Here is a 20986-nt window from a genome sequence, read left to right on the forward strand (position 1 = left end):
GTGGCAAAAGTGTTACTTTCATTTAAAGAGTGGTAGGAAAACAAGAAACTTGACTCATCTGATTTGTTTTACTGGAAGTAGAGTTTTAAAATTAAGTAAAAGCACTATTAAGTAAAAGGAAAGTACAGCACTATTTTTCACAAATTTGGTAAGGTTAATTTAGCTTGATCTAGAGCTATGTTACTGGGACTACATCGATTGGTCATTGATCTTGTAAAAAGAAGAAATTGAGACATGCAGGTGGTTTAAGGATAGTTGTGGCGAGCTGTGATTAATTATTTGGGTTTCTTCTCTGCCATGTTTAGTAAATCAGATATGTCTCGACTGAGGTTAGCTGCTGGTAGTGCAATAATGAAGCTTGCACAGGAACCCTGTTACCATGAAATAATTACCCCAGAACAATTCCAGCTCTGTGCACTCGTCATTAACGTAAGTAACTGCATTAGAATTGAAGTGACCCCTAATTGAGTTGAGTCCTTATGTCTGAGCTTTTGTTGCTGCTACACTGAGTATATTCTGTTTCTCACTGCAGCTTTCACAGGACTTACTGAAGTTTCAATTTCAGATGTTTATAGTGCTGCTTCTGTTCATATTTTTAAAAAGCCTCCTCATAATTCTACCTTGAATGCTGGGGTTTTTTTGGAGTTTTTTGTTGATGTTTGCACTTTTATGGTTTGTGTTGCTGTAGGATGAGTGCTACCAAGTGAGGCAGATATTTGCCCAGAAGCTGCATAAGGCACTTGTGAAATTACTGCTTCCTTTGGAATATATGGCAATCTTTGCTTTGTGTGCCAAAGACCCTGTGAAGGAGAGAAGAGCACATGCCAGACAGTGCTTGCTCAAAAACATCAGTATACGAAGAGAATATATTAAGCAGAATCCTATGGCTAACGGTTAGTATTTTGGTAAAATTGTTCAGAATACAATAATATTAAACTGGAAGGAGTAATTATTAAACCTTAAGCAACTGGCTTTTCTAAAGAAACACCAGATAGGTTTAATCTGTTTCCTCATCTCTATATTAGACACATTCAAATCTAAATTTACTTAGCTCAGTATTTAGCATAAACCATGAAATACTCTTATGTACATTGCTGAGAATTATGGATGTAAAATACAGTGCTCTTATGGTTGTGTTGTTTTGCTCAAAAAATAAAATCTTGTGTCCTGATATTTTTAGGTTTTATGACCTCCTTCCTGAAGTGAGACCAAGTAGTTTTGTATAGTAAACTTTTCGTTTATTTTTAATGATTCATTTCAAGTCCATAGGAAGAAAATGCAAGTCAAAATTTTACATTTTGTGTTTGAAAAAGTTTTTCTTATGATGCATGTGTATGTGTGTAATATAGAAGCAATTTTTTGTTGTTACTACTGTAGAAAAATTGCTGTCCTTGCTGCCTGAATATGTGGTACCATATATGATTCACTTACTGGCACATGATCCAGATTTCACAAAACCTCAGGATGTTGATCAGCTCCGTGATGTCAAAGAGTAAGTGTCAAGTAATTCTAGAATTCTTATGCTGAGAACCGTTCTGCACTTGGAAAGAAACTGATTAGGAAGAGGAAAAAACTAATTAGGAAGAAGAAATATTTGTTTTATCAACAGTATCTTGCAAACCTGTAAGCAGAAAAAATGGAAATATGGAATACTTTAACCATGGGAAGAAGGCAACAACAACTGCTTAGCAGTATATTCTAAAAGCTGAAATGGTAACCTGTTGGTCATATGGTAGTATACCAAATTAGTGAGTTGTGTATGCTGCTTTTAAAGTAAGTAATGATTTTAGAGTCTTGTCTTTGTGCCTAGGAATATTTATAGGATGTCAAGTAATGTTAGTTAAATATTTTGGAACTTTTAAAATAGAGTGCTTCTCCAAGACTTGAAAACACTGAGGCTGGGTAAGTCCTACTTCACTGGAAACTTATTTTCCCTTCCTGTGCAAGACTACTAAAATTCATTTTAAGTTTGCTGCTGACTTACTATTTGCACTATATGTCAGCAGTGCAGGCTTATTACTTCTTAATGTATTCAGCACAGATTGCTGTATACAATACCATCATACTTAGCAGGAGCTTGTTCTGTGCTGTTTCCACATTCACACCTTCTTGTGTGCCTCAAATAATATTTCACATCTTAATTATAACTTCTTTTGCTCCTTGTGTCTTGCAGTGAATTTTAAAATTTTAAAAAACAGTTAACACTGAAAAGTTGTCAAAGCATGTTGTCTTTCCCACCACACAGTTCTGATTTTGGTGTTTTGGTTTTTTGTTTTATTCATTTTTTTATCAAACTGAGCTTTGTTGGTTTTGTATTAGGCATGTGTAACCACATACTACAATATACATCATCCAAAAAGCAGTTCTACTTTGATACCAGTAGAATAGTTCAGATCTTAATGCTTTTTGCACATTCACTTCTGACATTCCGAGTCTGATTCTTTCTCTAAATTAAAAGCTTGGTGTGTTCTGATTTCTGAGTTACTTGATTCACACCTGGTCAGACCTGAAGTCAGTAAAGATTTTTTACCTGATCAACAAGTCTACATTTTGTCCCAGCACTCACTGTTCCTGGCAACATCTGAAAGCATCCTCCAGCATTTATTCAAAATGCATGTGAACAAGTCCTGATTTGCAGTCACTGAGTTAATACTTTCTTTGAGAAGCACTTTCTAGTGCACAGAGCTTTTTTGGATGCACCTTGTATAGCTTTTCTTTGTTGTCAATTTTCCTCCCTCATGTTTGTCACAGACTGGCTGAACTAGCCAGAAGGGTTAGAAACAAAGAAATACTCTGTAGGGGAATTTTGGCAGGAATACTTCTCTGAAGAGTGTCCTGAGATATGAGAAAAATGTTTTCCATTTAATGTGATACAGTGTTTCTTTTAACAGCTCTGAGTGTCTTAGTGTTTACTTTAAAGTGTTAACATAGATGCTTGCAAAGTTGGAACAACAGGCTTTGCAGTGTATTTTGTAGGTGTCTCCCTAGTTTGTCTTGGTTTACATGGCCTAGATACAGTGATGTACAGTAAATGCATGCTTAGCAGTTCCTGAAGCATAATCTGTGATACTTACTGTTACTGATGAAGGTTTTTAAGCTTATCTTGCAGGGTACGTTTGGTGTTGGTTGTTTTTTATCTTTATACTGGCTCAAGTGTCTTTCTCTAGCTAATTCATATTCTGAAATTACTGAAATGGATACAAAGAATGACTTTGTGACTGTCTTCCTCTAGGTTCATTCTTTTTTACATAAAATCCCGCTGGTGTTTTGGACAGGTCTTGTTCAAAGTTGATAATTATTTATGTAATTTGCTGACTTAGTGAGGAAGTCAAGCTACTGAATTTGACAGAGTTAACTGGAATTACCAGAGTAGAATGTGTTCTCAGTCAAAATCTTGGGGTGACACTGGATTTTGCAGAACCTGGGTCAGGATGGGTATGTTACTGGTCCTGTGTTCATCCTATTCAAGTTCTTGGAAATATTGGATAGATGGATGTAAAGCTGTCTAACAGATTGATTTACTATAGGCTTTGTAGCTCTTGGATGCAAGTCAGAGTAGAGACATCCTAGTTTCTTGAACATCAGATAGCTCTGTAAGTATTTTGACGCAGCATAAGCCTCTTAGCTTTTGAGAGAAATGGTCCTTCTCTCTTTTATTACAGTTTCTATCAGGTAAGAAGATGGGGGCTTTTGTGAGAAGGGAATTCTAATGTTTAGTCATCCTATTTTTCTTGGGTTTTATTACCTCTTTCTGCAAAATAATCTCTTCCAAAGCTTCAGAATTAAGTTTGCCACTGGCATTTTTCAGAACCACGCATAGGTCTTTCCCAACTAAATACTATTTTACCATGATGTGACTGTTGACCCTCTAACCATATGCAGTGGTGGAGCTTTGTGGCATGGATAGACCGGCTGTGCTTTATATCATAATTGACAATTTTTTAAAACAAACTTTCAGTCAAAATAAAATGTAATCTAGCTATAAAGAAGCTAGATTTAAAGAAAGAAGACTAGGAAAGCTAATTCCATTAAGTCTTACCTGGGAGAATTTTCCTCCCATATGGAACAGTAGCAAGAATCTGACCTGCTTTTTGGGTCTCCTCTCCTGTTTGAACTGCAGTATTAATCCACCTCTTGTGGATAACTGTCTAGCAGCAGCATTATTTTTTTAAGCCTGCCTTTAGTGTGCTCATAGTACATTGTCGATAGGGACATGGTGCTCAAAGTAGTGGTTACAGAATTTCATTTGGGTGATGATAGCACCAGAATTCCTGTTTCTGTTCATACATGGAAGAGAAAAAAGTTGGCCAGCTGGGCAGTATATACAGATGTAAGAATAAGCTCACTAATTTGGCAGGTTTACACCAAAGAGTACACTTTTGACTGTGTGTGGTAAAGGTCTAGACTCTATTTACACCATTATATGATGTTATCTGTATATGTCTTCAAATTGATTTTGGTTTCTTTAAAAAAAAAAGCTAGTACAGCTATCAAAATTTTGTAAAGCTTTTCTGTATGTAGGAGCTGTAGTGTAAAAGCTGGAGTGTAATTGCTTGTGGTTTTATGGCTTTGTAGGTGCCTGTGGTTCATGCTTGAAGTTTTAATGACAAAGAATGAAAACAATAGCCATGCCTTCATGAAAAAGATGTCAGAAAACATCAAGCTTACCCGAGATGCTCAGTCTCCTGATGAGCCAAAGGCCAATGAAGTAAGAAATGCAGCTGAGATTAGTGCTGGGTGATAATCTGAGGGTTTCACAAGCAGGATTTGCAGGAAGTCTGAAAGAACTAGCTCTGACATTTTTATGGTTTTTTTAGAGACATTGCTAATAGCAGGCACTGTCTGTATGTTTCCAATCTCATTCTTGCAAAACCTTGCTGACCTCAGCCAGTACATAATACCTGCAATTTTTTAAAACATTCCTGATACTGCCTGCTTTGCTTTAGCTAACAGTTGGCTAGTTTCCTGACATAAGTATCTTCTGCTGTTGGGGAAGAAAATACTGAATTACACAGCTACTGTTAAACCCATTAGTTTTTAGCAGACATGAGAAACTGTTTAAAGTTTGAGCAAGAGTTTCAGTTGTACAGCATAGTCATGTAAAGTATTACTAGATGCTATAAATAGTATCATATGAAAATGAGGCCTTCTTCATCTGTTCTAAGGCCCAGCAGTATGGTTAATGATATAATTACAAAATATGTCCTTAGTAGTGGCTATTTAAGCACACGGTTGAAACTTTAAGTACTGGATTCTTTCTACACTGTAAAAACAGTAATTCCTAAAGCATGCTTCCCTTTTTTTTTTTCTTTCCAGAAACTTTACACAGTATGTGATGTAGCACTATGTGTAATCAACAGCAAAAGTGCTTTGTGCAATGCAGATTCACCGAAGGACCCTGTATTGCCAACCAAATTTTTTACACAACCTGAAAAGGTAAATTTGTTGATTTTATTTCCAGAGTACTTTTTTTTTTGATGATCAAGAGCTGATTATCTCCTTAAGATAATGAGTGGGAAAATGCATATTTTGTTATCAGCAATTAATTTTTTAATGTCAGCTCTGTGCTTTTCTATCTGTGTATTATGAACACGTGACAGAAATGTTTATAACTAGGTGAGAGCTGATTGGAATTAATTCTGATATGTTGGCATGTATTGATGAATCATTTCATTAGTGTGTTTTACAAGTGCATCTGAATATATGAGAATATATTTGTATATTCTGATTGTGTATCTGAATTAGAATGCAAATCAGACAAAAAAACGGGAACATTATATTATTCATGGTACATTTCTATCTGTCAGTAGCTGTTGGGCTATTCTGCTTGCTGTACAAGTTGGTCCTCTTCTTGCCTAGTAATAGCTTTGGCAACTACAGCTCTGCTGCCAGCAGTGGCACTACTCCTCTCTAAGAAACCTACTTCTGAAAAGTGTAAAGAGAACACAAGTAATTCTCTGGACCAGACATGATGCTTTAGTTGGCCTGGAGAATGTACTGGCTGACATTTTTTAGTGCCCTAGACTTAATTAACAGCCTTTCCGGAATCTCTTTAAGCAAAATTTGGTTTCCTATTTAACTGTGAAATGGCACATGCTATGTAACAGTAGGCTGGTGCCTTTACTCAGTTACAGGATTTCGGTCTGTGTAAACTTTGATACTCAGAGTGACAAAGGTAACAACTTTCAACTTGTTTAGAGAAAATGGCACCTCTTTTCCTCTATTAGGACTTTCCATTAAAAATGTTCAAGTGAGCAAATAGGGAGAGCAGTTTTGCATCATTTCAAAGAATTATGTCACTTTAGAAGGAAAAAATGTTGATCCCAATTTCAGGTATGGCATACTTTCATTCAGTAATGCTTACTGTAAATCTCCACCAAAATACAAGTTTAATCTATCTTTGTTAGATTGATTCCTTAGTCAGCAGGTTGCATGGTGTGAAGTACATGTAACACTTGATAGTTTCATCTAATTTGAGAAGTCACTTGAGTGTATATAAAAAAAGAGGTGAGATTAAGACATCAAACACAAACTAATTTTTACTTTCTTTTTATGCAGGATTTCTGCAATGACAGGAATTACATTTCAGAAGAGACAAGGGTTCTTCTTTTGACAGGAAAGGTACTGTATTTTGACAAGTTGCAAGTCTTTGACTATTACTTGTGATTTTTTAAAATGTTCTGGACTGCTGTAGTTTAAAAATTACATTAAGAGTTTATGTACAGTAATTTGTGACTCTTTGATGACATATAATTGATTCCTTGAACATACTACCTGATAAGTACACAGCACCAAGATTGTTGTGTGCATTGGGGTACAGGTTCGTGGTTACAGTTTCTTCTATTACTGAAAAAAAGCTTGGTGTAAAGTTACGATGCATATAGAGAATAGTGGTACCACTAGCATTGGAGAGCTTAAATAATCAAAGTGTAATATTTTTAATACAGCTTTTAATGCTGTTAAATTCAGCTGCAAATGTCTGTGCACTTTTGAGCATCTATTTCAGGGAGTTCCAGCTGGAGATATTCTGTGATTTTAACATCCTGTATTTGCAAAGCAAAACACCTCTGGGAATGCCTTTCCAAAATGTATTGCAGAATTAGGTTCAATACAACAGTAAAGGAGATATCACAGAATCATTAAGGTTGGAAAAAGCCTCCAAAATCGTAGATTTCAGCCATTGGCCAAACACCACCATATCAACTATCCACAGCACTATATGCCATGTTGAGTGTTTCTTGAATACTTCTAGTGATGGTGACTCCACCATGTCCTTGGCCAGTCTTCCAATGCCTGACAGTCTTTGCAGTGAACAAAGTTTTCCTGACTTTCAAGCTCAGCCTCCCCTGGCACAGCTTATAGCCATTACCTCTCTCCTGTCTTTAGGTGCCTGGGAGAAAAGGCTACTTCCCACCTGCATACAACCTCCTTTCATGCAGTTCTAGAGAGTTTTAAACACCCTCAGCTGACTTCGTAAGACTTTTCTTTCCAGGTTCCTTCCCCAGCTCCATTGCCCTTCTTTGGACTCACTCCAGCACCTCAGTGTCCTTAAAATGAGGGACCCAGAATCAAGAACAGGATTCAAGGTGTGGCCTCACCAGTGCTGAGTAGACAGGGACAGTCACTGCCCTGCTCCTGCTGGCTACACAATTGCTGACCCAGGCCAGGATGCCATTGGCCGCCTTGGCCACCTGGGCACAGCTGGCTCATGTTCAGCAGCTCTCAGCCAGTACTCTCGGGTCCTTCTCTGCTGTGCAGCTTTCCAACCGCTGCGCCCCAGCCTGTAGCACTGCCTGGGCTTGTTGCAGCCCAAGTGCAGGACTTGGCTCTTTGCCATGTTGAACCTCATAGCGCAGGCCTTGGCTCATTGATCCAGCCTGTTCAGGTCCTTCTGTAGAGCCTTCCTGTCCTCCAGCAGACAGTACTGCCACTCACTTGGTGTCATCTGTGAACTGACTGAGTGGACACTCAATCCTCTCATCCAGGTCATCGGGAGAGATACTAAACAGGACTGGCCCCAACACTGCTCTCTCAGGAACACCAGTAGTGACCAGCCACTGCTGCGTGCAGCGCCCTTCAGCACCACTCTCTAGGCCTGACCACCAGCCAGTTCTTAACCCAGTGAAGAGGGCACCTGTCTAAACTGTGCATAGCCAGCTTCTCCAGGAGGATGCTTTGGGGAGACAACATTAAAGACTTTAGTGAAGTCCAGGTAGACTACATCCACAGTCTTTCCTCATCCACTAGGTAGGATGGTCATAAAAGGAGATCAGGTTGATCAAGCAGGCCCCATCTTTCCTAAATCCATGCTGGCTGGGCCTGAGCCCCTGGTTGCCCTGTAAATCTTCTAGATCCTCCTTCTGGCCTTCTTGTAGATTGGCATCACAGTTGCCAACCTCCAGTCATCTGGGACCTCTCCAGCTAACCAGGACTGATGAAAAATGATTGAGTGGCTTGCTGGATTGCAGGGTATCTGTTCTGCTCCCTGTCTACCAGTTCAGGGGCTGGGTAGCCTGAATATAACTGAACTTTCTCTTAAACAGAAAAAGAAGGCATTAAGTCCCTCAGTATTTTCCTTCTAGGTTACAATGTTCCCATCCATGTCCAGTAAAGCATGGAAATTTTCCTTGGCCCTCCTTTTGTTGTTAATGTATTTGTAAAAGCACTTTTTATTATCTTCCATTGCAGTGGCCAGCTTGAGTTTTAACTGAACTATAATATTTATATATTTATGATATATTTTTATACTGTATTGTATGCAGAATGGTGATTTAGAAGTAAACACTATCTCTTCAGGGTTCTCTGATACAATTACAACATTTTAGATCTTGCTGTGGCTGATGTCTTGACCCGTGTGCTCAGGCTGAGTAGGCAGTAGGAAGTTTTTTATTTTGTCCCTGGAGAGCAGTCAAGAAAGTTTTCGTAACTGGCATGTCACATTTTTCATGTAATTTTACATTTCCTTAGAGGCCAAGTTAATAAATTAAAACATTCCCAAGCAGAAAAAAATAATTCCTATGTGTGGAAGTTATGAGGGAGCAGGCAGGAGAAAGCTACTACAGATGCTGGAAAACACTGGCTAGCAAAAAAAGCAACAACCTCTGCAGAAAAAGCTTGTTGCTGGACACATGCTCAGTGGCTGCATCATCTTAGTGCTAATTCTGCACAGGATCTACTTAAGCATATTATTCTTTTAATATAATAATTTCTTTGCTCAGTTTACTGAGTAGCTGAGTTATTGCATGTCCGAAGAAGGAAGATAAAATGAGTGAAGTGTCTGGCGCACAAGTCTTATGAGGAGCAGCTGAGGGAACTAGGGTTGTTTATCATTCCCCCCATACATAGTGTTCTAACACAGGGCTCTGGGGGTCCCAGGGCCCATCATTGGTGTTGAAGACAGAGGTAAAGATGGGGTTAAATGTTTCTGTTTTGTCACCTCTTGTTTGTAGGGTGACCAGCCTCATCATGTAATGGCCCAGTGTTATCTCTGATCCTCCTTTTGCTTTTGACATATCTTAAAAAGCCCTTTTTGTGACCTTTATAGTGTTGGCCAACTTGAACTATAATCAAGCTTTGGCCGTAGGAATTTTCTCCCTGCAGTGGTGAACAGCATTTCTGTAATCCTGCCACGTTGTCTGTCATTGCTTCCAAATACTGTGTACTTTTGGTTTCTGCCCAAGTTCCAGAAGAAGATCCGTTCTCAGCCAGGCTGAACTTCTGCCTCACTTGATTGACATCTTACACTTTGCAATTGCCTGTTCCTATGCTTTTAAGAGATGGTTCCTAAAAAGTGAGCAGCGTTCATAGATCGCAGTTCTTTCAAAAGTAGATTGCTAGAGCACCCAAAGGTCTGCTGTCTCCCATATACGGGGCCAAGGTTGTCCATAAGGCCAAGGGCAGAAAATCCTGTAATTCCTTGTAGAATTATGTGTTGCTGGTAGTGTCCTGGCTGGGTGGTCAATGGTAGATTCCCACAACAATACCCACTTTATTTGCTTTCCCATTCATCCTTACCCAGAGGCTTTCAACTCTAATATTGCCTGATGTTTTGGCTTTTGTTGAGACTTCTCCAGCTTCTATGCCTTCAAAGCATGAGAGAGAGAAGGGCAGCTGATGAAGTGCTCTTAAGTTACAAGAATTAAAAGGATAAACAATGTTTTTAAAGTAAAGATAGGGTTAGTAGCTCTAAACTGATGCATTGTGATCAAAACTGTTAATCCAGAAAAGGTATTTTTAAATACTCAAGCAGATATTTTTTACATTAAATATGTATCTGAAGTTTGCATTTTTAAATATTTAAACTTTTTTTTTTTCCTAGCCAAAACCAACTGGTGTATTAGGTACAGTAAACAAACCATTATCTGCAACTGGAAGGAGACCGTATATTAGGACTACAGGATCAGAGACTGGAAGCAGTGTAAACTCTGAGCTGAGCTCTTCTGCAGGAAACAGATCAAGGTATGGGAGCCCAAAATTTCTTTCATCAGCTCTTGACTTAATTTTCTCCACTGTGCTTGCAAGTTTTAGGACAGGAGATGATTTCATCTCTGTGCTTACATATTTGAAGAGTGTCCTTATTCCATCCAGGTTTAGAAACTGTAGTAGTTCTCAATAAGTAGAATCTCCATACTTGCTTTTTGGTTCAGTTTGTGTGGCTTATGTTTCTATGTATAAATTAGGATTAATCCTGATTGGAAACAAGAAACTTTTTTTAATAGAGATGAAATATTCTTATCTATGTAAGATTAAGAATGGTAAAAACAGCTTGTTAAAGCAGACCAGGGTCTCAGTGGAAAGACACAACATACAGTTGTAATACTCAGTGTTTCTTCTAGTAAGCATTATTTTTGTATGGATGCAAAGTTTTGAAATGTGTTGTGAATCTGGAGAAACAGTTTACACTTTCAGATTTTAATTTTGTTTAATTTGGTTTGGAATTAGTTACCTGACTAAAATAAAGGGTTAAAGAAAGCAGAGAAAGTCAGGTCTAGGTGCTGCATTTCATAAAGCTAAGGGGAAGTATAACTGCATTCAGAATTTGTTCTGTAAGTGTGCATGTGATACAAGTTGTAATCTTGTTTTTTTTGTTCTTTTTTTTGTTCTTCTGTTTTCTATGAAGTTGGGGCATTATTGCTGTTTATTATTCTTCACTACACTTTCCAGTATCAGCTCTTTCTATCTGAAAAAACAACACAGCCTATTTTAAAGCTCTGGTCTTAAGTTTGCAAAAGTCATTATACAGTGGTGTGTCTGTGGTAAGGGATTTGGCTCAATGACCAGCCAATTTCTTGCAGACTTTTTCCCAGTTCTGGGAAAGAAAATGTAAGTGTGGACTCTGGCAAATTCAATTGCTTTTAAACTAATTTAGCCTATTGTGTTGAGTCTCTTCCTCCCCTCCCCCTGTTTTTTACCCCCAGTAATTCCAAACATTTTTCTTCTTTTCTGTATGTTTGTTTGTTTCTTTTTTACTATGTCTTCCATGATGCTCCCAGGGAACAAAGTTCAGATATATCAGAAACTGGAGTCAGTGAAAATGATGAAAATCCTGTGAGGATTATTTCAGTCACACCAGCAAAGACTGAACCTGTGAAAAACAAGGTATGTCCAGGGATTTTATGGGCTGTCTGTAATAAGCTTGACATTGGGGTTTTTTCAGTGCACATCATTGCAGATAGTCTCTGAGGAACTGGTAACATCCAGGTTCATTTCGTATTGTTCTGTCAGTTTCCTAGCCTAACAGAAGACTCCTTATCTTCAAAACAGCCATTTATTTTATCCAGAATAATTTAAATAATTCATTTGAATGGACTTCATTCTTCTTTTCTAAAATTCCAAAGTATTCCCATGTTCATTCCATGTTTTCCAATATAAGTGTCAGTAAGCCTGGGATTCAGAGTGAAAGTTCACACCTGCAGTATCTTTAACTGAAATTACTGGCAAGAAAATGTCAAGTGGTCCTACAGCATGAAATAAGCATCTAACTTGTGAATTTTGTCACAACTAAAATCTTAATTAAACTATTAAAAATATATTGTATGGTTTACCCCCCTTCCATTAAAAAGAGAACACCATGTATAAATCATAATGATTTTTTGCTTATAAAATAGCATGGATTTTAACACAATTGAGTCCTGCACCTGGGATAGATTAAACTCAAGCAGCTGTACAGCATGCTGGGATCTGCCTGGCTGGAGTGCAGGTTGGCTGGGAAGGACCTGGGGGCCATCCCTGGTGGATAACCAGCAGAGCATGAGCTGGCTGTGTGCCTTGGCTGCAGTGAGGGCAGCAAGCTTTGTCCTGAGTAGTCAGCAGATAGAGGGATGTGGTTGTTCCACCCCATTTGGCATTCATTAGGCCATACCTGGGATACTGTGTCCTCCCCAGTTTGACGCAGATACTGAAAAACTGGAGAGAGCCTTGCAGGGGACACCAAGATGATTAAGGCATGGAGAAGTTGTGTGAATAAAGGTTTGAAGTGTTGGGTTTGTTCAGCTTAGAGAAGAGAAGCCTTGGAGAGGATCAGTCTTTCAAAATCTAAAACTTATTTTTGGAAAAGATGGATAGAAGGAAGTGTTCTCAAAGCTGCTTGCTGGAAGGACAAAAGGCTACTGGAAGAAAGCAGCCTGTAATAGCAGTTTTTCAGGGCAAATTCTGTCTGGATGCAAGCAGGGAAGTAAACCAAAAACGAAAAGAAACTACATTGTGGAGAAATTTAAACAGTGGAACAGACTGTCCAGAAAAGTGGTGGATTATCAATGTTCATGGCTTGCCTTATCAAGGCCCTGGATAACCACTGAGCCCCCACTGTCAACAGGTTTGACAAGATGATTTTTGAAGATCACTTCCAAGCTAGATGATGCTGTAAATTAAAATAGATTTTTGTAATATACAAAGATGATTTGGGCTTTTTAAGAAGTTACATATCTGCCTAAGCTATTTTTATTAAATGAAATCAGAGTAATAAGCAGGTGTTTTGGATTTGTATCATCACATAAAGTTAGGCAAAGCACATATAAAGTAAATCTTCAGAAATGCTTTCTAAGTTCTTGAAGCTGAAATTTCAGAGAATCTGTAAATTTTGTATGAATAGCAATTGTGAGCGTCTACTATGAAGCTGCTGAAACAGTAATGAAGATTACTGAGATTGCCTGACTCATACGAAATAATAGAATATTTAACAAAAAAAGCCCTTGGTTCAGATAAAGCACTTAGAAAAGTGACATTGGTTTGTTTGAAATTCCCAAGTTATCCAAGCCATACTTCTTTATTATCCTTTTTTCTGCCCCTTCTCCCAACTGGTTTGGACGTCAGTGTTCAAATGAAGACTTGGCATCCAGTTGCTTCCTCTTTGGTTCCATATGGATACTGCTCTGCATAGAGAAGTGCATTGCTAACCCTTTCTGTTTCACACATACAGACACCTCTTCATGGTATTTAATTACTTCATTACCTTGTTCAGTGTGTTGAGAAAAACATGCATGTAGGCCATACCTATTCAGACATGATAAAGAATTAACAAACACAGCAAGTTTCATTTTTGGTATGATCTTACTTCTTTGTTCCCTGCAGGTGCTGGGATTTTCTTTGCTGTCACTTAGGTCATCAGTAAACTGCACCTTTACTGAATGTTGGTCTCAAAATTTGCCCGTATGGAAGTAAATAGTAAATATTGCTCCATTGGAATAATTCTTTTGCTCCTAAGTTTTCTCCTGTCACTTGACAAAGAGAGACAGTAAAAGGAGCTTGTCCAGAAAAAACATCATGAGGGGAGCTCATGAAGATAATTATTCTTACTGTAATCTCTCTCACACACCACTAAAAGATACATTGAGTGCAGATTTTAGATTAACTATTTTCTGCTATTATGGGTCTGGGCTTGTTTCAATATTAGCAGTACTGTAATGTCTATTTTAAGTAACTCAAAATTAACACTTGGAACTTTGTAAACTACAAAACAGCTTTTGGATGATAATCTGAGCTACTTTAGTGTTAAAAAGCTAAACTAACATTACACACAGTGTACAAAATATTTTTGCAAGGATAAGGTCCAATATCCCATTTAGTAAAATCTAGGTCTAAGACCATGTGATGTGTTTTCATAACTTAGAGTTTTAAAAACTCATATTTCTGTTGGAGGGAGGTAACAATTTGGGTTTGCCTTTAGGAATCTTTTTTTTTTCTTCACATTCGTGATTTTTATTTTCTAGGAGATGAATTCTGACCAGACAACACAAGGAAATAGCACTGAACGTGGGAAAAAAAGAACAGCAACAGCATCTGGAACTGAGAATATTCATCAAAAAACAGAAGAAAAAAGTGTAGAAGAAACAGGCCCATCGCTCGCAGCAAAAACCAGAAGAGGGCGACCAACCAAACCGGAACCTCAGGGTACCACTGCAAAAAATGAGGAAGCAAATAAACCACCTGTCAGGGGAAGGAAGAGGGCAGCAGCCAACCAAGAAAGTCCAGGGAGTTTAGAGGCAGGTAATGCCAAAGCACCAAAACAGCAAGACACAGCAAAAAAGCCAGCAGCAGCACAGAGACAAATTGATCTACAGAGGTAAAAATAACTAATGAAATACATGGGGGGATGGTCCTTTCCTGTCTCAAGTCAGACCCTGAATTTACAATTACAACAGCCTATAGTATAGTTAAGGGCACAGCTTAACCACAGCAGATGCCATAGTCCACCATATGCTGCACTGAGTTCTGTTTTTCAAATTAAGTACCTGGGCAGCTGGAATTGGAGAAATTAATTTAAACAGAATAAACTTAACCTTACTTAACCAAATGTTATTTTTATGCAGCATGGTTTCCCTTCCTAGCATTGCTATATAAACAAACTAAGAGTTGATGGTGTTTCAGTGCATTTATTAATGCCAGGCACTCAGGCATTTGGCTACTCTGCTATGCTTTCCTTCATTGATAGCAATGAATTGCTTGGAAACTGTCTTTATTGCACACGAAAATTTGTAATTCCAACTATTTTTTGCTATTTTGGGTCTGTGATTGTTTCAATATTAGCAGTACTGTAATGTCTATTTTAAGTAACTTAAAATTAACATTTGGAACTTTGTAAACTACAAAACAGCTTTTGGATGATAATCTGGGCCACTTTAGTGTTTAGACATGTTGACTTGGTTTGCAATACAAGCAGTTCATAATGTGCATAAACACGAGAGGTTTGTTTTGCTGGACCTGGTACATAATTAATGCAAAAGTGTCCAAAGTGGTAGAGCAATAAGGTCTGCAAACCAGTGTGCTCTAAGAAATCATAAATTAATCTAAAGGAAGAAGGAAGCATTGGAATAGTTTATTTCTAGAGATTTGGAAGTTGAAGATGTTGCTGAGAACCTTGAACAAAAATAGTTTTACCTTTTCTTCTCAGAGTAAGCTTTATATACCAGTAAAATGTTATGTCTGTCAAGAGTATAATATTTGTGTACTGCCTTGCAATACTTGTTTAATATGTCAAATTTCTTCCAGGTCTTCAGAACAAATTGCACTATCCATAGCCTTTAATAAGCTACTGTATTAGCTAACATCTTTAAAATGTGTAATATCTCAGTGTTTCTTGGACAAAATACCAAAACATTGTTAACGTTTTTCAGAAGCCAGGTGCTTGGAAGTGATGGAGATTCACTGTTGGAGATAGACTCAAGTTCAGAATACTCTCAAAATGCAATGGATCTTTTTAAGGCCTGTGGGAGCAGCCAGGAAGAGACTGAGGATACAGAGATAGCAGAGGGAGGCTTCCTTAAGGTGTAGCAGGCATCTTATATAGGACAATTCTCTGTTTTTATTCTTTATTGTAGTTTATACAGTAAGAAATCAAAGAAATTTGTGTGTAAAAAAAGCTCTGTCTAATAGATTTTTTGCTTTTAAGTAGACACGTACAAGTTACTTTAAATACTTGGAAAACATTTGAAGTAGTGCCTATTCTGAAGTAAAATGGGCTATTTTTATAAACCTTGGTAATTACATTTAATTAGATCAAGTTACTGTTCTTAATATCTGATTCCAGTGAAAGTAGTGGATAACTGTTTATATTTATGCTGAGAAAACATCACTCGGTTATGGAATTACAAAATGCACAATTCAAGTTGTGTAGTTTCAAGTTTATCAGGAAGTTGTGCTATACAATAAGGAAATTCAGTTGTATTCAATTAATTGTGTAATTGTTGAGAAGATTGGCATTGGAAGAATCACAGTATAAAGAGTGTAAAAGCTAAAATGTAAAGAATATTTGGTAGGGTTTTGATTCAGAATCACTTGTAATTTCCATGTCCTTACAATTAACTTTCATTTATTTTTCTCCCTCATAAAGGTAAAAAGAAAAACTGCTCGAAAAGGGAGGAAATGAAGGCCAAATAAAGGCATGCTCCAAGCTTCTGCAAAAACTAGGATTCAGAAATTTCCTGTACAGGAACTGAAATTACTTCAAAACACACAGCTTTCAGCTCTGAAACCAGAAGGAAAACTATGCTTCCCTTTCACATGAAATTAATCCTTCTCAATGGAAATGTAAAGCAGAAACTCTTGAGAAAGAGGCTAAAAGCATCTGTACTTATTTCCCCAGAGACTTTTTTTATGAAAAGTCAATAATTAAGCAAATTGCTTAACACTTGGTTCCAGTTCCTGCATTCTGGAGTTTAAAAGTGTATTTACAACATTAACTTTCATGCTGCATTTTTTTTTAAAAGTAAGTCAGAGAAGGTCCTTACACTGACATTGAAAATTCATGATCCTAGAGCCAGGTATTCCCATGTTTCACAGAAAAGGTAGAAGTCTACTGAATGGATTTTAAACAAGACTAGAGGAAAAAAAAAAACCACAAAAATTTTTTTTTGCTTTACTTTTGGAGACTGTTTTATGTATAATTCTTTCTGCCTGCCTACTTTTCTGCAAAAATAAGATGTACAGATTTCAGTTCCCTGCTATGAAAAGTCATGTGGTGGCAATTTTATAAATGTTGCTTTCTGATTTTTATCAGAGTGGGAAAGTAATCACTTAAAATTATTATTAATTTGCAAGTAGACATTTCATTTTTTAATTTTCCCTCCATTTTAGTTTAATATAATTTGCAATAAATGTACATATTGATGTTTGTTTTATAAAAACATATATCACTTTTAAGTGTTTTTACTCCTGCGGTTCTGTTGGAATATTCTAAATTTTAAAGGAGTAAAGACAGTCCAGCATTTGATTTTATAATGTTTGTCACCAGATTTTTATTATTGATGTAAAGAAAAAAAAAATCAGTTTTTAAAAATAGTTGGACTTTGGCAGCTTTGTAAGGAAAGTTGGAAATGTTTAGGATTGCTCTCAATTTTAAGCATTGTGCTAATTGGAAGTAAGTCTGTTTTGCATTTTGTCTTCCTGTCCAGGCTCATTTTTTAATGTTTATTTTAGAAGATTGTTGCATCAATATTATGTTTCCTGGCATTGTTCAGCATAGATACAGTGTACACTTTTATGTACACATGATCATATTTAAGTTTGTTGCATAAAATAAACGCTTCTAGGTGTCATGTGGCGGTCTTTTTTATTTTTATTTATTTTCTTTCATAGAAAACTTAATTGCTGTATCTGTACTTGAGCTTGGACATTCACAGAAGTACTGTACAGAGCGAAGGAGCTGTAATGCAGACAGGTAGTTAAAAAGTCAAGTTTTTTAGGTGAAGTTGCAGTGCTTTATCTTGTGAAGGGGGTTGGGTGGGTCTGCAGAGTGACAGTGAAGAGTTGGCTTTGCTTCCCGCTGCCTCAGTTCCCCATTTCTCTTCTGCAAATTGTTTTGAAATCCCTTGATTCAGATAGAAAAGCTGGATACTGGTGGCATTAGTTAGGGAATGCCTGTGCTCCTAAAATGGGTAGGGTGCAGCTGTGTGCCATTCAGCAGGACTTAAGTCTCTCTTAGCAAGTGTACACCTGGTGTTACTTTTCTTATTTTTCTCCTGGAACAGGAAATCAGGCTTTGTGCATAAAGCAGTGTGTGCAGCTCCCCTTCTAAAGCAACCTGCAGCGCTTTGACCTGAAAGATCTGAAAAGCTTTTGACAGAGGAGATTTTAAAATCATTTAATTACACATCTATTAGGGGTTTGATTTCTGAAACTGAAATTATTTCACAAGGTGGGTTTACTGATTGTAATGGTTTCCTTTTAGTGCTCTGGTGAAATAATTCCCTCTCACAAAAGTTAGATTATTTTGATTTAAACTAATATTAAAATGTTTTAGTTCAAAGTTTTCAGGTGCTACCTGAAAAAGAAACTTACTTTTCCTTAGAAATGAGTTCTGGTACCTAGTGGTGTGCCTTTAACAGTGATCTGAGACGTGGACTTGACAAATCTTGCAAGTAATTCAGATTTATTTCCAAAAGCTTCGTTTTTTATGAAGTGGATAATTATTGGATTTTTAATTTTTTATGTTTTTTCATCAATTTTTAATTAGCTACAATGTCACATTATTCAATGAATCATCATAGGATGATATTGGTTAGAAGAGGTTGCTGGAGATTCACAGCCATGCTCTGAGCATGGTTTTCAATTGTCTTTCTCCAGATGGAATTATGTGGGGTTTTTTTAATGTGGACATTTGAGTTATTTTCATACGTTGATTATCAGTAGAGTCAGTCGGTACATTCATGTTGCAAATTATGCTGGACATAATTAGCTGAGCCAAAATGTGGCTTACAAGAAGAACCTTTCTCACCTAGCAGAAAGGTGGCCCCCACTGACTCTTTTCAGAACTTGCCAAGGCTGTGCCGTCATTGAAGCCCTCGGAACAGCCGTGGTGCTGCTGCAGGTGCCCCAGGGATGGGTGGGCACCTTTGTGTCAGGCCAGGGGCCCTGAGTAGTGACAGCACGCAGGAGGCAGCCTGAAGAACCAGGACAGAAAGCACAGCCACCATTCTCAGACAGACAGAATTGATGCATTGCCAGTGCTGCTGAGGCCTTACAATTGGGATCTGTTAGAGTAAAGAGTATAAAAGTCTGGAATTGAAGGCAAAGTATTCCAAAGAAAAGAGAGGTGGACTGTGTGTGTACTTGGCCATATATCAGTTTTCAAATATTGTACATAAGAGTGGGGATTCTCCCATTACAGTAAGGAAACTGATGCTCAGAGTTCTTCACTTGTTAATGTGCAATTAATAGGCAGCCTGATGAAACCCAGTCTTTATGGCTTTTTACCAGTGTAGGATTTGAGGGTGCTGATGTCTCACATTCAGTTATATAGTTATAGTTAAGTTCTTACCATCTTTTAAGTTCCCATCTTCATAAAAGTCTGGCTGTGTTTCTTAGCAGACATACATTTATTTCTGTTTCTTTCTGTCTTCTGATGCCTGGACTGCACAGCTTTCGTCACAGTAAGACAGGAAAGCTGTTCTGAGAACATACTAAATTAAACCCCTACCACTCAACAAAACTAAATCAGAATAGTTGTTTTGGATTAAAAAAATAATGTTGTCTGTAAAAATAGAAAAATAACATTGAGCAATCTTAAACAGGAGAAATAACATTCACTACAGACCTTTTCTGCACATGCTGACAAGCCCTGTAAGTTTTAGAACTGATAAATAACAAAATATTACCTAAAATGCGCTTCCATCTGTAAGATACTTAGCTCACATTGTTGGACCAAGTTCAGCATCAGGCTGACTCTTGAATATCAAGTTAACTGATGTGGCTTTAACAGCTGAACTGTTTCCTCTACAGATTTGGGATCACCAAACATTTGCAATACACAGGAAACTTGCTTCCTAAAGAAATCATCCGTGTGGATCCTAGTTCTCTTACCCATGTGTTTCGTTACTGTGTTCATCAGCAATAATAGTTCTGTTTGTGCCTGAAAATCAGTTCTCAAATTTGTGCTGAGGGAAATAGCCCAAACTAAAAATGATGGGCTATGAAGTTGTCTTGCCAGCCTGGCTGCAGGTGCACAGTACTGATAAGCAAGCATTAGTCACACAGTGGCTGGTCTCAGCCCAGGGCACTGTATCTGGGTGCAGGAACAGATTTGCACAGGGAGCATCAAGGTGTTAAAACGCAGGGAGCAAAGTCCTTCTGTACAGCAGCACTTTGTGTCCCTGGAAGGCTTCCCCTGCTTGAATTTCTGAGGAATTTCAGGAGGGCATCATCATGCTGATGAGTATCCCAGGTATTCAGATGGCCAGAAGGAAGCTCAAGCACTACTATAAAATATACTTAAACTTCAAAAACTAACAATAGCTTCCATTCCTTAAGAGTTTTAATCCACACATTCTGTGGATTGTTTTGCCTCTGTTCCTCAATGACAGAAAACAAGACAGAACTTCCTCAGAAGCAGAACTTTGAAGTGATCTGTCAACCTGTCCCTAGCTGCACAGCCTCAGTCAGGAGAGTGGATCCAGCATGTCTTTTTATTTCTTATTTCTAAATGAGAGACCAAAGCAGGTGAATGACCCAGTACTCCCATCAGAGTACCATCCTTAGCACCAAGTCAGTATGGTGACCCACAGGATGACTACTTCCACAACTCACTCCCTAGTATACTTCAGATTCAGAATGGGAACATCTCTTGACTCCAGGGAACTTCCCAGCTGTATTTTTTGCAGTCTGAAAGGAGATGAGCAAGTTTTTGGCGTGTGCACCTGCTTGTAAAGAAATGAGTGGGACCACAGCCAAAGGCGTCTTCCAGTTCAGACCTCCTGCTCACTCATGCCAAAAAAGCCAGAGGCACAACCACACCTACTCTGGGAGTTGGTAGGAGCAGCTCTGCAGCCAAACTCAGTCGGCATCACGTGCTGGGAGTGTGTTCCTTGGAGCCCCGGTGTCATATCAGGCAAAGGGCAGTCATCATACCCTTGGAAGAAATGTTCCTGTTCATCTGTTGGAAAGACCTTTCTGACTTGCAACAGAGAATCTTCTCTCTGCCTAGGGAAAGTCCTGACAATTTTATCAGGACTGTCAGCCTACAGTGGCTGGGTGTTGTGAGGAAGTCAGGCTCATG

General features: G+C 38.0%; 1 protein-coding gene across 2 annotated transcripts in view; it reads left to right on the forward strand.

Moving 5' to 3' along the window:
- Positions 1-17531, forward strand: part of PDS5A (PDS5 cohesin associated factor A) — a 71694-nt gene extending 54163 nt beyond the window's left edge. Inside the window, exons 24-34 of one of the 2 annotated variants that reach the window (XM_015625174.3) lie at positions 306-429; positions 689-893; positions 1378-1492; positions 4576-4708; positions 5317-5436; positions 6559-6621; positions 10319-10458; positions 11493-11598; positions 14208-14560; positions 15612-15762; positions 16328-17531. In XM_015625174.3, coding sequence (XP_015480660.1) covers positions 306-429; positions 689-893; positions 1378-1492; positions 4576-4708; positions 5317-5436; positions 6559-6621; positions 10319-10458; positions 11493-11598; positions 14208-14560; positions 15612-15762; positions 16328-16363 — 1546 coding nt within the window. In that variant the 3' untranslated portion in view covers positions 16364-17531. The remainder of the gene's footprint in view (positions 1-305; positions 430-688; positions 894-1377; positions 1493-4575; positions 4709-5316; positions 5437-6558; positions 6622-10318; positions 10459-11492; positions 11599-14207; positions 14561-15611; positions 15763-16327) is intronic. The other variant, XM_015625175.1, reaches the window with a different exon arrangement.
- The last annotated feature ends 3455 nt before the right edge of the window (positions 17532-20986 follow it).

This window comes from Parus major, chromosome 4, assembly GCF_001522545.3.
Source record: "Parus major isolate Abel chromosome 4, Parus_major1.1, whole genome shotgun sequence".
NCBI lineage: Eukaryota > Metazoa > Chordata > Aves > Passeriformes > Paridae > Parus > Parus major.